Below are 14,186 nucleotides of genomic sequence, written 5' to 3'. Positions count from 1 at the left end.
AGAGGGAGAAATAGAAGAAAAGACAGAGAAATCCTAGAATCCCCTTTAAGGGCATATCTCCAAAGACCTAAACTTCCCAGTGCTGCAGTGCCAAGCTGGGGACCCAACCTTCAGTATGTTGACCCTGAGAACATTCTAGAACACACTATAACCATTCTTCAAAAACATGTGTCCTGAGCAATCTAATGCCATTGCATGACTGCCTTTGGCTCTGAGCTACTCACCTATCAGTTTCTAGGACTGGCTTTTCTCTAGCGATTAATAATACCTCAGGCTAGGGAGACAGCTTAGAAGGTAAAAGGCCTGCCATGCGAGTATGAGTTTGGATGGCCAGCCCATGTAAAAGCTAGGCACGTGGATCTGTCTGAGGCAGAGGGGAGTCAAGGGGAGACAGGCAGATCCTCAGAGTTTTCTGGGCAGCCAGGCTAGCCAAACAGAGAGCTCTAGGTTCAGTGAGAGACCCTGCCTCCAAAGAAAAGGCAGAAAGTAATAGTGCAAGACACTTCCATGTGCATGCACACGTGTGCAAGCAGTATGCAGAATCTGGTCCCAGCTACCACCTGGGAGACCCAGGGACCTTACTCTGTGACATGGTGGCCTGCAATTGCTAGACCAGTACCCACTCTAGGGAGATGTCTGCTCCTCTCTGAATGGTAACCGCCCTGCAGGGCTATTCTGGGGACTGAATAGGAGCCAATGAGGGGACCTGGGCCATGACACACTGGAAAACATCTTGGTCGCTGTCATTACCGTCATCATTTTTCCTGTGAGACAACAGGTCAGGGCCGCCCTGGGCTGGAGGAGAAGTATCTCCCTGAGTCACCATTGGCACCGCCCACCCACCCCAGCAGAACTCCAAGTTCCCCAGCATTTCCTCCGGGTGTAATTGGCACTTTAATTAAAATGACTTCATCAGACTGTTCAGAGGAGCAGCCAACAGAGAAAGGAGAAGAGACTCAGACTGGAGACTCAGGCATCTTCTGTGAAGATACGCAGGTGTAGGTGGCATGGCCAATCTAGCTGGGGAACTGGGGGAGGGGGAAGCACTTTCTGTGGGTGGAGATGATGACAGAAAGCAGCATGGGGTTTGGGGAGAGCAGACATTTCTCAGGATAACTGAGGATAAAGACCTTTGCCACAGCAGCAACCGAGGTTCCCAGTCAGCCTGAGATGGCTTCATTCCCCCCAGAGAGTGTGAACTGAGTGTTGCTGGGTTGGAATAGTTGAAGTTCTCAAAGGGGTTCTCTTGCCCAGACCCCTGCAGTCTTTCTGTATCCGCACCTGCATCTGGGACTGTTTGCTTTGAGCTGTTTGAGCCAAACATCTTCATTAGAAATGGAATTCCAAGGGACTGGGGAGACAGCTTTGTGGGCAAATTTCACCAGCACAAAGAGGTGAGTCTGACCCCCAGAACCCTGGAGAGCTACCCATGGTGGAACAAATTGTGATCCCAGCCCCAGGGAGTGGGGACAGGTGGATCCCTGGGGTTTGCAGACTGGACAGTATAGTCTTCTTGGCAAGTTCCAGTCCAGTGAGACATCTCTCTTGTAGGCAGATCTGAGTTCAAGGCCAGCCTGGTCTACAGAATGAGTTTCCGGACAGCCAAGGCTACAAAGAGAGATCCTGTCTTAGGGAAAAATAGACACTTCTCTCCAAAAGAAGGTTGGTAGCCCCTAAGGAATTGTGCCTGAGGTTGTCCTCTGACCTCCACATAAACCGTTCCCCACCACAAAGAAGTGACTTACAAAACACATAGATGGTTTAGAATGCTCCAGTGGCAACATTTAAAAAGTCAAAAGCAGCAGGTGAAATATTAACTGATTGATTGGTTTAAACTTTGTTGGGCCTTGGACGAGGTAACTCCATTTAACCTGTAACAAGTCTCTACCTCCAGAGATTTAAATATTAATGAATTATCAAAAGGCCAGGGGCGTAGCTAATTAAGTTATTCCCTCCCCTTTCTCCCTTCCCTATAAGACTGGTCTCCCCTGGCTTTTGGGGGGGGGAGCGTACCAGTTGCGCCCATTCACCATGCCATGAACAATAAAAGCTTTGGAAAACCGGCCTCCACGTGTCCATGGTCTCTCCACCTGATTCCCAGCTTTTGGAACCCTGGAACCTTGCGGATGAAGCCGTCGGCCCGCCCACCGACAGCTGCGTGAATGTGGGATCCTCCGCTGGCGGCGCGGGAAGCTCTGGTGCCAGACCGCCCTGAGACTCTGTCGCCGGACTCCCTCCCTTCCCCCCCGCCCGCGAGATTTCTGCCCCACAAAACTTAGCATACCTAAAGTATTGTCATCTCTACGTGCAGTGATTAAGAACATTAAATCATTGGACTTCATCTTTGGATTCCTGTCTGCACTTCCCACTTCCCATTTTGACTCAGGGCCATGGACAGCTGCCGTGAACTGTGAGCTCACGGTGGGCAGTGCCGTGCTTCCATGCATCACAGCACAGTCAGACTGTGGTCCTGGAGAGGGTCTTCCCTGACCAGGAGGACAGTGCCTGGTTCTAGCGAGGAGGTTCGTACTTATGTAGGGGTGAATGAATGAACCAATGAATGATGCAATGAGGGTCCCTCTGCTCCAGACTTACATAGTGGTGAATGAATGAATGTTGGGAGTGAGTGAGGGGTGAATGAATGAATGATGGGAGTGAGTGAGAGTCCCTCTATTCCATACTGAGGAGAGCTGTGTAATGTTTCTGATTCTCCAGGGACAGCAACGCCCAGGACCCCTGCTCCTTACTCACTCTGCTCTCCTGTATAAGTTTCTTCTCCGTTACTGTGATAAAACACTCTGACTTAAAGCATCTCAGGGAAGAAATGGTTTCTTTTTTTTTCTTACAGTTCAGAGAAACAGAGTCTGTTGTGGCAGGGAAGATGTGGTGAGGGCAGCCTGGTGCTCGGGAAGCAGAAGGAGGAGCAAGAAGTGTGGCTCAGCTATGAAACCTCAAAGCCCGCCCCTAATATCACACTTCCTCCAGCAAGGCCCCACCACCTAAAGCTTCCATAACCTCCCCAAACAGCGCCACTGACAGGGACCAAGTGTTCAAACGCACAGACCTGTGAGGGACATTTTACATTCAAACCATTGGATTCCCTGTGCTATGGGACCCTCTGCCTATAGAGTATAAAATAACTCACAGGTGAGCTGCACCTGATCATTCAGTCACCATTTATAAAAATCTGTCCTACTGTGTGTGCAGAAGCAAAGGACATAGGTAAGGCCATCCAGAGGGTTAGAGGGCGAGATTTCCCTTCCTGAAGTCTCCTAATTCTTTCATCCGTTCATTTATTCACTCATGAAACAAGCCAGAATCCTCTGTTTAAGCCAACTACCTACCAGCTAGGTCCTGGTGTGTTCTGTGGACTCAAGTTCTCAAATGGAGAAAAGCCATCCCTGTGTTGACAGATCTGCAGCAACAATGGGCAGAGGGGAACTTCATGACTATGGAGGGCTTAGAATGTGGGTCAGGGGCTGTATTACCTTGGGTTACTTTCAGTCCCCATAATAGACCATCATAGCCTACCTCTGTGTGTGACCTAACATCCTGTGACTATTAGGTACATCTTTTTTTGCAATGTAGAAACAGACCTCTTGCTTTGGGGGAGGGGAGGAAGAAAGGAAAGGTAACTATGCTGTCAGATAGCATCTGAAGCCAGAACACAGCTTGCCACCCTTATTGTAGCCCATCTTACCCAATGTGCGCTGATATATTCAGGAGATGTAGTGATTCATCGCTTGCTTGTGTTCTGTGACCATAAATCCATTATTATACGGCAGCTTCCATGCGGGAACAGGTCATTTAGGACAGCATGTGACCTTGTGTTCTCAGGGACACAGTCACTCGTTTGACCCAGCATAAAGGGCCCCTTACTACCTTTGAGGGGAGAGCTGTGTCTTGTGTCCTCAGTTTTGTGATTGGATTGAAGTACCCTGCCCTCAGCCTACAGCCTTTGCTGCCTTCCATCCAGCAGAGCATTGGTGAAAACCGGGAGAAAAACAGGTGAGTGACAAGAGTGACACACTCACTCTCCTCCAGTGCACCAGAGCAGCACTGGGGCAGCCAGCCCAGTCCTTTCACACTCAAGTATAAAATGCCATGGCCTGGAAAGGTTAAGTTGCTTCATGGTTCCCTCACTGGCAAGTGACAGAGCTCAGACACAATCCAGGTCAGCCCTTGCACTCCCTGGGTTGTTTGAATGAGAATGGCACCCATAGACTTACATATTGGAGTGCTTGGTCCCCAGTTGGTGGGACCTTTCGGAAGGATTGGGTCCTGTGGCCTTGGTGGAGGAGGTGTGTCATTGCGGGATAGGTTTTAAGGTTTCAAAAGCTCAACCTATTCCTAGTTAGTGTTCTTCTGTCTGTCTGTCTGTCTGTCTGTCTGTCTGTCTGTCTATCTGTCTGTCTCTCCCTCCCTTCTTTCCTCCCTCTCTTCTTCCCTCTCTTTCTCTCTCCCTCCCTCCCTTCCTCCCTCCCTCCCTTTCTCTCTCTCTCTCCTTCTCTCTTCCCCCTCTCCCTCTCTGTCCCCTACTCTCTCCTTCTCCCTCCCCCCCATCACGTATCTGTGGATCAGGTGTAAGCTCTCAGCTACTGCTCCAGTCTGCCACATTCCCTGCCGTGATCATCACGGACTCACTCTCTGGAACTGTAAGCACCAATAAACGCTTTTGTCTATACATTGCCTTGGCCATGGTTTCTCTTCACAGCAATAGAAATTCTCTAAGACACAGTCCCCAAGCTGGAAGCTTTAACCACATCTGAGACACTGTGAAGCTCGGGCCCCTCATGTTTTTGGGGGGGACGTAGTACTTGGAACATAGTAGTCAGAGAATCTGAACTGAGTGAATTTTGTTTTTTACTTTCTTCTCATCCCTCTCCTTCTCCTCTTCACACTGTGTGCACACTCACGTGTGTGTGTGTGCACATGTGTATGTACACATGTGTGTGTGTATGTATGTGTGTGTTCCCATGTGTGTGTGTACATATGCCATGGCATGCACGTAGAGGTCGGAGGGCAACTTTCACCCATCAGCTCTGTCCACCCACCAAGTGGATCCCAGGGATCAGACTCAAGTCATCAGCCTTGGCTGCAAGCACCCTTACCCGCTGAGCCGTCTCACTGCCCTGGTTCTTGCTGAACTAAGGAAACAGTGGCAGAGTGGGTCCCTTCCTCCACACCCGAGCATCATTGCAGTTTCCCCACTGTTTTGAATGAAATGTACCATTCTTTACAGGCAGGAGCCACTGAGGGAAGGCAAGGACTTTGGAGTCGTCTGCTGTGGGTTCCGGTTCCACCATTGCCCATGTGTGCTGAAACCTCAGCAAGGCTGACTGCTCAGTCTATTTCCCGTGTTTTCTATGCACTGATATACAATCTGTGCTTGGTAATTCCTGCCAAAGGAACCCAGACTGGGTCGCAGTTTTCCCCTGGGTGAAGTAGCCTTGAGAATCACCTGGGCAGGGCACCAGGCATTTTAACAAGGTCCCCTGCTGGCCCCATACTGGCAACCTAAATCTCTTTTTAAAAAGCACTGACAGTGTTTTAAACAAAGGTGTCTATCTGAGGGAAGGGAAGAAGGAGTGCTGGCACCGGACCTCCAAGCCAGCAAGGTTTTCTCCTTTTTGCCTCTACAATTACATGCTTTATTCTTGTCTGTTCTAAGGATAGGTCCTGGGTCATGACTCCCATGCCACCCTGTGTGCTTCCTGAATAATTTATCAAGTCACTTAGTGAGGCAATCATGATTTCTTAAAGTCTTTCAGTAGGGGGGGCTTTCAAAAGGACCAGGCAGCCCCTTGCCTCTGTCATCTGGATCCCACATGAGTGCCAGTGGTCAGGTCAGGACCCTACTTCTGGCTGGAGCCTCTTAAGGGACACACTGTTCCCTTTCTCTGCATCCCAAGTTCTTGGCACACATGAATTATGCGTGCAGGGCTTGGCTTGGCAGGAGCACACAATCTGAGCATCTCTCAGGAACTAGAGGCGTATCCCTTGCTCCGCCCCGAGCCAAGTGGCCAGAACCTGGAGCTTGTGGTGGCCTTTGGCCTCTTGTCCTTCTCAGCTCTGAGTGGAAAGGTGGAACACTGAACCATTGCTGGTCTAAGATAACAGGGACCAGTCCTCACCTGACCCTCAGAATCAAGCCAGAAGAAAAACCACCACCAGGCTGCCAGTAATGCCTTACACCATTCACAGGTTCCCAAGACACCAGCTAGTGCTGTCTTTTCTGAGTTCCTCATCATCTTCATGTCTCAAGTCTCAGAGGCAGAGGTGACACCAGGTCCATGACACAGGGTGGTGGACACAGTGGGCTGTGTTATAGAAGGGCAAGGCTGAGTCCCGAGGATTTACTTACCCTTCAGAAACAAAACAGGCCATCTCGTGTCCAGAAAGAAAGATGGCCTCACTCTGTCTAGACTCTACACTGAATCTCAACTCTGGGAAACAACCCAGGAAGGATCCTACCTGGGCCTTGTGTTATTGCCAGCTCAAGGGAGCACTCAGGATCACTCAAGGCGAGTGGTGTGCCACCTCTTCCAGCAGGTAAGCCTGTCTCAAAGTCAGAAATGCTATGGGACAAATAAAATGTAACAAAAATGTAATGCTACTGTGACAGACACAAGCCAGCGTGGTCCTGGGGGATCTCCAATTAGAGATAATTTTTAAGATTTTATTTTCAAGGTTTTAATTATGTATATGTGTGTGTCAGTGTGTGTGGGTACGGGGCTTGCACATAATCACAGGTGCCTACAGAGGCTAAAAGAGGACACTGAATTTCCTGGAGCTGGGGTCTCAAATGGTTGTGAGCCACCCACATGCAGGTATTGGGAATGGAACCTGGGTTCTCTGTGAGAACAGTGTGCACTCTTAACTGGGCCATCTTTTCTGCCATGAAGAAGTGGCTTTTGAAAGGAAACCTGAACTGCTCAGAGAAAGGTTCACAGCAAAAGGAACTGCAAAAAAAAAAAAAAAAAAATTGTCCCTGGTATTCTCCTGGGAGAGAAAGAAGGTCCCCGGGTGGCCCTCACCAAGATGTGGGCTGAGAATCTGGGTGAGGGAGAGAGGGTCTGGAGGCTGATGTCTGGTTCCCACACTAAATCTCCCCAAAATTATTTCTAGAGACTCAGCAAAAGACACTGCCAGGAGGGACAAAGGTCTCTGTGCTCACAGATAAATACTCACGGGACCAGGAATGCTAAACACACAGGGTTGTCCCGTCAATGGGAGGGATGCATAACCTGTTATCTTCCCAGAAGGCTGGGAGCAGATGTGATTAATAAATAGTCTAGTGACCTTGACGTTATCTATGTGGCTGAGACCACACAGGATCCTCCCCCAGGCCCTTACTGTGAGCTTGTCAACCTGAAGAACCCATCTTTATGGAAGATGTCACATGTACTTTACAAAGAGTTCCAATGTAGTCACGTCTTAAGCTTTGTGGTGTATATAAGACTGAGTTAATTCTCACCAGGGCAGTTTACATTAAATTGTGCGGTACTTAAATATATCTAAACTAAATTACTTGGGGTCAGACTCCCAAAGTTTGAACCAACACCAGCTATTTAGTCATGGTGGACTGAACTATTTTTTTTATCTCCCACAGATTGTTGATCTGCTGGTCATGGTGGTCACAGAGACCCCCTCTTCCTCTGGGCAGACACAACCCCTTACCCAGCCACAGAAGGGAAGGGTGGCTAAACCCTAAGTCCCTCTACCCTTGTGCAGTCTACATACACAGAGGACCTGGATAGCACCCTCTTCTGATTCGGACAGACCCAGATAGAAGTCAGAGCCCAGTGCTGGCCAGATCCGTGACTCAGGAGACACCACTAAGTGGACAGACAACAGAACTCAAGGTGACCTCCAAGGTTCATTTGACACGCCTGGTGAGCATCCCTTGCAGATCGGTTAGAGAGGAGAGTGAGTCTGTAATACTCCATCAAGAGATGGTTAAGGTGGGATCCAGAAGAGAGAGTTTAAGGAGAAATGTTGGCGGAGCTCCAGAGTGGGTGCCACCTTAAAGACTCCTTAGCACAACCTCTTGCTCTGGGTAATTTAATGGCAGCAGAGCGGTCTTTATAAGAAATGGCTCTGGGACAGCTGGATGTGGTTTTAGAAAAGAAAAACCCCAGCCTTTATTTCATATATCCTATAAAAATAAAAAGAGGTGACAGTTCGAAGCATAAAGAAGAGGAAAGGTGAGGTGTGCTTTTAGATGGGATTTTAAAAATTCATTAGATTTTATTAAAGCTAAAAATGCCCCAGGCTGAGAAAACATTTGCACATGTCTGATATAATACCTGTTTCGAGAATATATAAAGAACGTCAGCAACTCAATATCAAAATGGCAAATTACATTGGTATGTCAAGACTTCCTAACTTGATTATGTAAAATGAAGTCCATCCGAGTGACCAGAAATGCACCAAAGATTCACTTTCTGGGGACAACCATGGAGTTCTCAGGCATCATGGGAAATCACGTTTTCCTTCTACACTGTGTGATGAACCAGTGTTTACCACTGAGAGGTGACGAAGCACAGGAAGTGAACTCCATACTGACTGGCTACCCTCATCTTCTTTCAAAGGTGAAAGGCCCACAGCCCAGGGACAAGGAGGACAGATGAGCCTTGTCCAAAGACACAGGGCTAGAGTTAGGTACAGACCACAGGGTCCTCAAGGGGCTTGCAAAGTAGAACTAAAAGAGAGGGATTGCCTCCAGCCAGTCCCTCTCTTCCTCCAGAGCACAGTTGGGAGAAGTCTGAGTTTCTAGTGACCAAGGCCAGGCCTGCAGGATGAGGAACCATACAAGTCCCTAATCTACTGGACATATTATAGAAATGACACTGCTCCAGGACCACAGCCATGGAATGGGTGACAGACGTGTTGTGTATAGCAGCCATGAATGTGTATAGCAGGTGTTTTCATAAGCACCAAAGAACGGAAACGTCACAGACATCCTTTGACAGAGATGTGGTTAGATTAACTGTGGTACGTCACTAAAATAAAATACTGCTCAGCAGTAAAAAGTAACAAACTGTAGTGTCCATAACAACCTGGGTGAACCTCTAGGTAGCCGGGTGGATTGACACGGACTCCAGAGGGTTATTTGTCATGATTCCATTTATAGAGCTTTCTTGAAATGATAAAAGCAGAGATGGAGAGCAGACCAGTGGGGAACCGGGAACACTTAGATTGTGGGAGGCTGGGGCAGTGGGGCAAGCAATAAAGAGCTTTGAAGAGATGGCCTCAGGGTTTGAAGACCATTGCTTAGTCTTGTAGTTGTGAGCCTCTCATGGCCAGGCCATTTCTCCAGCTCCGTTTATTCTTTTTGTTAGACTGCAGGGGGGAGGCATTATTGTTTAAGTTGTACATCACGTGGGCTCTCTCTCTTTCTCTCTCTCTCTCTCACACACACACACACACACACATGCACACACATGCATACACACACATGCGTACACACAAATACACATGCACATACACTGGTGCTCGCATACACACACAAACTAATGCATGTGCACACGCATACACACATACACACATGAGAGAATACACACACACACACACACAAGCGCGCGCCCGCGCGCGCGTGCTCACGCGTGTGAACGTGCACACCTACAAACCCCTGCAGGTATGACTTCATGGTGAAAGTGCAGAGAAGCGGGGGGTGTGAAGATTCTGTGTAGGCTGACAAACTGCCAGGCCAGAGAGCAGTTGTTCTCAACCTCGGGGTCACGACCCCTTTGGGGTCAAATGACCCTTTCACAAGAATCGCATATCAGATATCCTGTATATCAGATGTTTACATTACGAATCATAACTAGTAAAATTATAGTCGTGAAGTAGCAACGAGAATAATTTTATGGTCAGAGGTTGCCACAGCATGAAGAACTGTATTGAAGGGTTGCAGCACTGGGAAGGTGGAGACCCGCTGCCGTCGAGGGGTGGGAACCAGTAGGGTTCTGGGCACTGAGACTGGAGGCCAGTGCTTGGCCCGGAAGGGTGCAGACGTGATGGATGCCAGATGTGGGGGAGTGAGGAAGAGCTGAGCCTGGATGGGTTAGAGACCCATGAGGCAAGGAGGACACAAACCGGAAGTGGAGGGCGGGAAGTGGGAAGGAGAAAAGGAAAGGCGGAGGGGAGAAAGAGGTTGGAGTGATGGACACCCCCACCCCTCCAGAGAGCAGCAGGCCCCTCTGGTACCTCTGTGGCTCCCTTCATTGCAGCGATGACCATGGCTTGGGCTACTTTTCTGGTAAGAGAACCATAAGCACTGTCTGCAGGCTGTGTATGCGATCCTGGAAGGCTATTCACGGTCTCTACTAAGGGACACTGGCCATGCTACAGATCACCCTGTGGTGTGACACATGCCACGTCTTACTTAATTCCTAAGTTCTGTTACTCCCGTTCTACAAACAAGCATACTCAGGTTTTAAACAAACATTGTTTTACCCAAACCACGCAATACAAAAACTGCTAGACTTTCTGCTTTGCTCTGCCCAGCTCAAGAGACAAGCACTCAGAAGCCTAGGAGCAGGGTTGCCACCGAAAGCCAGGCATATCTACTCAACTAACTCCCAGAAAGCACTGTTGGAGGATCCAGTAGGGCTGGAGTCAAGTGCCCGGGGAGGGCACCCATCTCCCTGGATTTGGGTTGGAGGCTGGCTCACCAACCCAGCTGGCCAGCCTTAGACCTCAGTTTACCCTTTTGGCCAGGGCAGAGAGAGGACTGCTAGAAATCAAGGGTCTGGCTTGGCCCGCCCTCGGGGGAGTGGCTGGGAATGGTCACGTGGAGGGGCGCCTCGCCCGGGGTCTCCCGCCCACTTGGAGGAGTCTGGAGCCTGAGCCTGGAGCCAACCAGGACGCTGTGAGGGCTTGGAGACTCGCCACCACGCCGGGGCTGCTGAGGTCACGGTCGCCGGGGCCCGAGGGCACCTGCTCGCGGTTCCGCCCGCTCTCTGATAATTGTGCGGGAGGCTGGACCCGCAGCGGCGACGGCGACGACAGCAGCAGCAGCAGCAGCAGCAGCAACAGCAGCGAGGACTGGAGCGCGGGCAGCAGCAGCAGCCACACCAGCCGCGACACCATGGATCTGTCTTTTATGGCCGCGCAGGTAACCTAAAGTCTTCCCCACGCGCCCTGGGAGCGCCAAGTTTGCAGGACCCCAGCCTCGCTGTCCTCCCGGATGCAGCGCTAGCATCCGTGGCCAGGTCCTTTGTCCCGAGCCAGGGAGCCCCACCTTGTGCGCGTACTCCGGAGCTTGAATGTCCTGGGTGGAGTGGCCCATGCCCTTTGCACTCCAAAGGATGTAGTAGGGCTATCTCCGTTGAGCACCCCCAGTGCTGAGCAAGACAGTACGGAGGAGCCTGGGCAGCTGAAGTCGCCCCTCCCAGCCCAACCCCCACCCGCCGTTTGCTCCGGAGCCCCTGGGCTGGCAGAAGAGAAGCTGCTCACCCTATTCTGGTTTTGCTTGGCGCTGGTACTCTGTCACTTGTTGGTGTCCGCGGGGCACCCCACCCCTCTTTCTCTCCACTGTGGGTGGGACTTAAGCTCCTAACGCTCAGGAAGGCAGTGTGACAAGGCTTTGTGAGAGAGATGGATGGTTAAAAGCATTTTTGCTTTGTGCCGGGTTTGAGCAGGGAAACACCATCCATCCCTCCACACAAAACAGGTTCCTCGTGGCAGGCAGACAAATGACCTCTTGGCGCTCTGCCTGGTCTCCGCTACAGGAGAATCCTCTGGAGTTGTCATCTTCGGTGTTCCCTTGAGCCAGAACAAAGACACACACCCTTTTCTGGGATTGTGTGTGGCCCCTGGGAAGACCCAGAGCTGACCACAGTGTAGCCACAGGGAAAGGCTACATTTGACTAGACACAAGTTCCAAACCAGACATTTCACCTTCTGCGGTTGTGTTGGTCCTGTTGTCTGCTGGGTGCTTGCCAAGGGCCCCAAACACTGCTGCTTGGTTTTGGGAGTGATGTTCGAAGGGACGCTTTCCTTTCTCCAAACTTTAACCGTGTGGTGGGAGTCTGTTTAAAATGTAACTTCAAAAGCCAGACTCGATATGGAGGGTTTGTTCTCAAATGGAAGCATCAAAAGAGCCAACGTCCCCAGGTTGGCTCTGGGGAATCAGGACCCCGCTTTGGGCTAGCTCTGAAGCAAGCAAGCTGTGAGCTCTACCAGCTTCTGTACCATGCTGTTCATTGCCGATGGCCTCGCTCATCATATTCTGCCTGTGTGTAAATACCACCATGTGGAAACCAGTCACTCATTACCACTCTAGATGGAGGTGGGGTTAGCTGAGCTCAAACTGAAGAGAAGAGAAAAGCTCACAGGATGTCTGTGGCTGCCGTCCTCTCTGCATCCCACAGAAGCTGGCGTTCCCATGGTTACAGGATAAATTGATCATTACTAACTAACCTTGGGGCTGCCTGGCTAGAGCATCCTCAGTTGCTATGGTGACTTGACAAAATAAACAGGGCTTTTTCAGCACCTGTGGGCAGAGCCTGCAGGAGTCTGGATTTTGTAGTGGTGGCTGCGTTTGTTTTTGTTTTTGTTTTTGTTTTTGTTTTTATAATTCCCATTTCAATTGGTCAGTTTGTTCCTGCCGACAGATGGCATTGATTATGTGCTTAGCACCATGCTAGCTGAAAAGGAGAAAAATGTGAATGGGCACACCAGCGGAAGACACACTAAGATTTGTTGAGGACCTACTATGTGTGAACTCTTGCAAGTTCTGTTAGCCTGGAGTTGTACAGATCAGGGTGCCTAATGTCAGGGAGAGTGAGTAGATTGCCCCAGGACATGTGGTTGGTGAGGAAGAGAGCTGGCTGTGAACCTAGATAAACCCTAGGATCTGCAGAGATTGGCCATTTCCCCCTTCTGGCTTCACCCTAGGGACACATTCCAAGATGGCTCATCTCTTCTCTTCTCCTGGAGGTGTTGGCGCCGTGGTGCCTCGTGTACCACCTTGTGCGTGGTTGTGCTCGGCATTGCTTCCTGCTGTAGACCTGTCTCACTGTTCCTATCAGAGGAAAGTCACTGTTTTGTAATCTGTAGGACCTAGCAGTGTGTAAGAGTGAGCACTCAGCCTGTGTACGCCTGGTGTGTGTGTGTGTGTGTGTGTGTGTGTGTGTGTGTGTGTGTGTGTGAGAGAGAGAGGGGGGGGTGGGGGGAACCTTGTTTCCTCTTCCCCGTCTTGTCTGGTGTTGAGCACCTGCATAGGAATATTGTCACACAGTTCACTTCTTTAGCACCTGGTGTCACATACCCTGTCAAGCACTAGGATGGGAGTGCTGAGGAACAGAGGTGGATTCGACCTAGGTCCTCCTTCTGGGTGGTTATTAGGTGTTGGTTAGACCAGGACCCACCAAGAGAAACCGATCAAGTGCTGGCCTCAGCTCTGAGCCGGCACATAGTAGGTCTTCAAAAAGTCGCTCTTAGGTGCTTGGATGAGGGCGAGATGAGACTCGTGCTCACGAAAAGACACTCATGTGGACAGAGAGTCAGTGCAAGGTGTCAGGTGTGAATACCATCCGTGGGACTCTGAGAAGGAGGCAGTGGACACAATAGAGCGACAGGCAGATGGTCCGGAGTAAGCTTGAGAAGGAGCCTCCTCCGAGAAAGAAGCATGGAGGAAGAGGTGATAAAACAGTGGCTGGGGAAACCCTCTTCGGGCCCTCCCTCACCCCACCCCGCCTGGTCATGTAGAATGGATTGGCAACTATAGGAATGGGCAGTGCCAGGAGTATGTTCACTGATAAGAGAATGAAACCGAACCCACCCGACTCCAGACCTGGACTTCCTGCCTTCAAGTACAGCTAAAGCTAAATAGGATTCCTGTCTGCAGCATAACACGATTCAGAGCATGCCAGCCTTTGGAAGGAGTTGGAGCTGCAAAGATAAATGTTGAGATGACACCCCGTCAACTGTGGGGCATGGCTATGTTACCCCGACACAGAGACGTGTCAGTCATGCTCTGGAGGAGGCTGAGAGAGGCCATAGGAGAGGCTAGGCTTCAAAGTTTTAAGACAGCCCCTGGACAGCATCCTGGCACTCGGCCACCTTTCCCACAACAGTCCCCCCACAGTCCCTGGAACCTGTAGTTTTGGAGATTGTTGACATGGAGGCCATTCATTTTTCTGCAGCCAGAGGTGACCAAATGAGCAGGGCCACCA

The 14,186-nt window shown here is 50.3% G+C and overlaps 1 protein-coding gene across 1 annotated transcript in view; it reads left to right on the top strand.

The window, feature by feature from the left end:
- The first annotated feature begins 1,335 nt into the window (after positions 1-1,335).
- The window catches only part of C23H14orf132 (chromosome 23 C14orf132 homolog), a 40,010-nt gene continuing 27,159 nt past the window's right edge, over positions 1,336-14,186 (top strand). The window contains exons 1-3 of the mRNA XM_076920875.1: positions 1,336-1,394; positions 3,916-4,008; positions 10,726-11,122. Of these exons, the coding sequence (XP_076776990.1) occupies positions 1,336-1,394; positions 3,916-4,008; positions 10,726-11,122 (549 nt within the window). The remainder of the gene's footprint in view (positions 1,395-3,915; positions 4,009-10,725; positions 11,123-14,186) is intronic.

The sequence above is a fragment of the Arvicanthis niloticus genome, chromosome 23 (genome assembly GCF_011762505.2).
Source record: "Arvicanthis niloticus isolate mArvNil1 chromosome 23, mArvNil1.pat.X, whole genome shotgun sequence".
NCBI classification, from domain to species: domain Eukaryota; kingdom Metazoa; phylum Chordata; class Mammalia; order Rodentia; family Muridae; genus Arvicanthis; species Arvicanthis niloticus.
The sequence above is the reverse complement of the archived record's forward strand: the minus strand, read 5'-3'. Positions and strand labels throughout refer to the sequence as shown.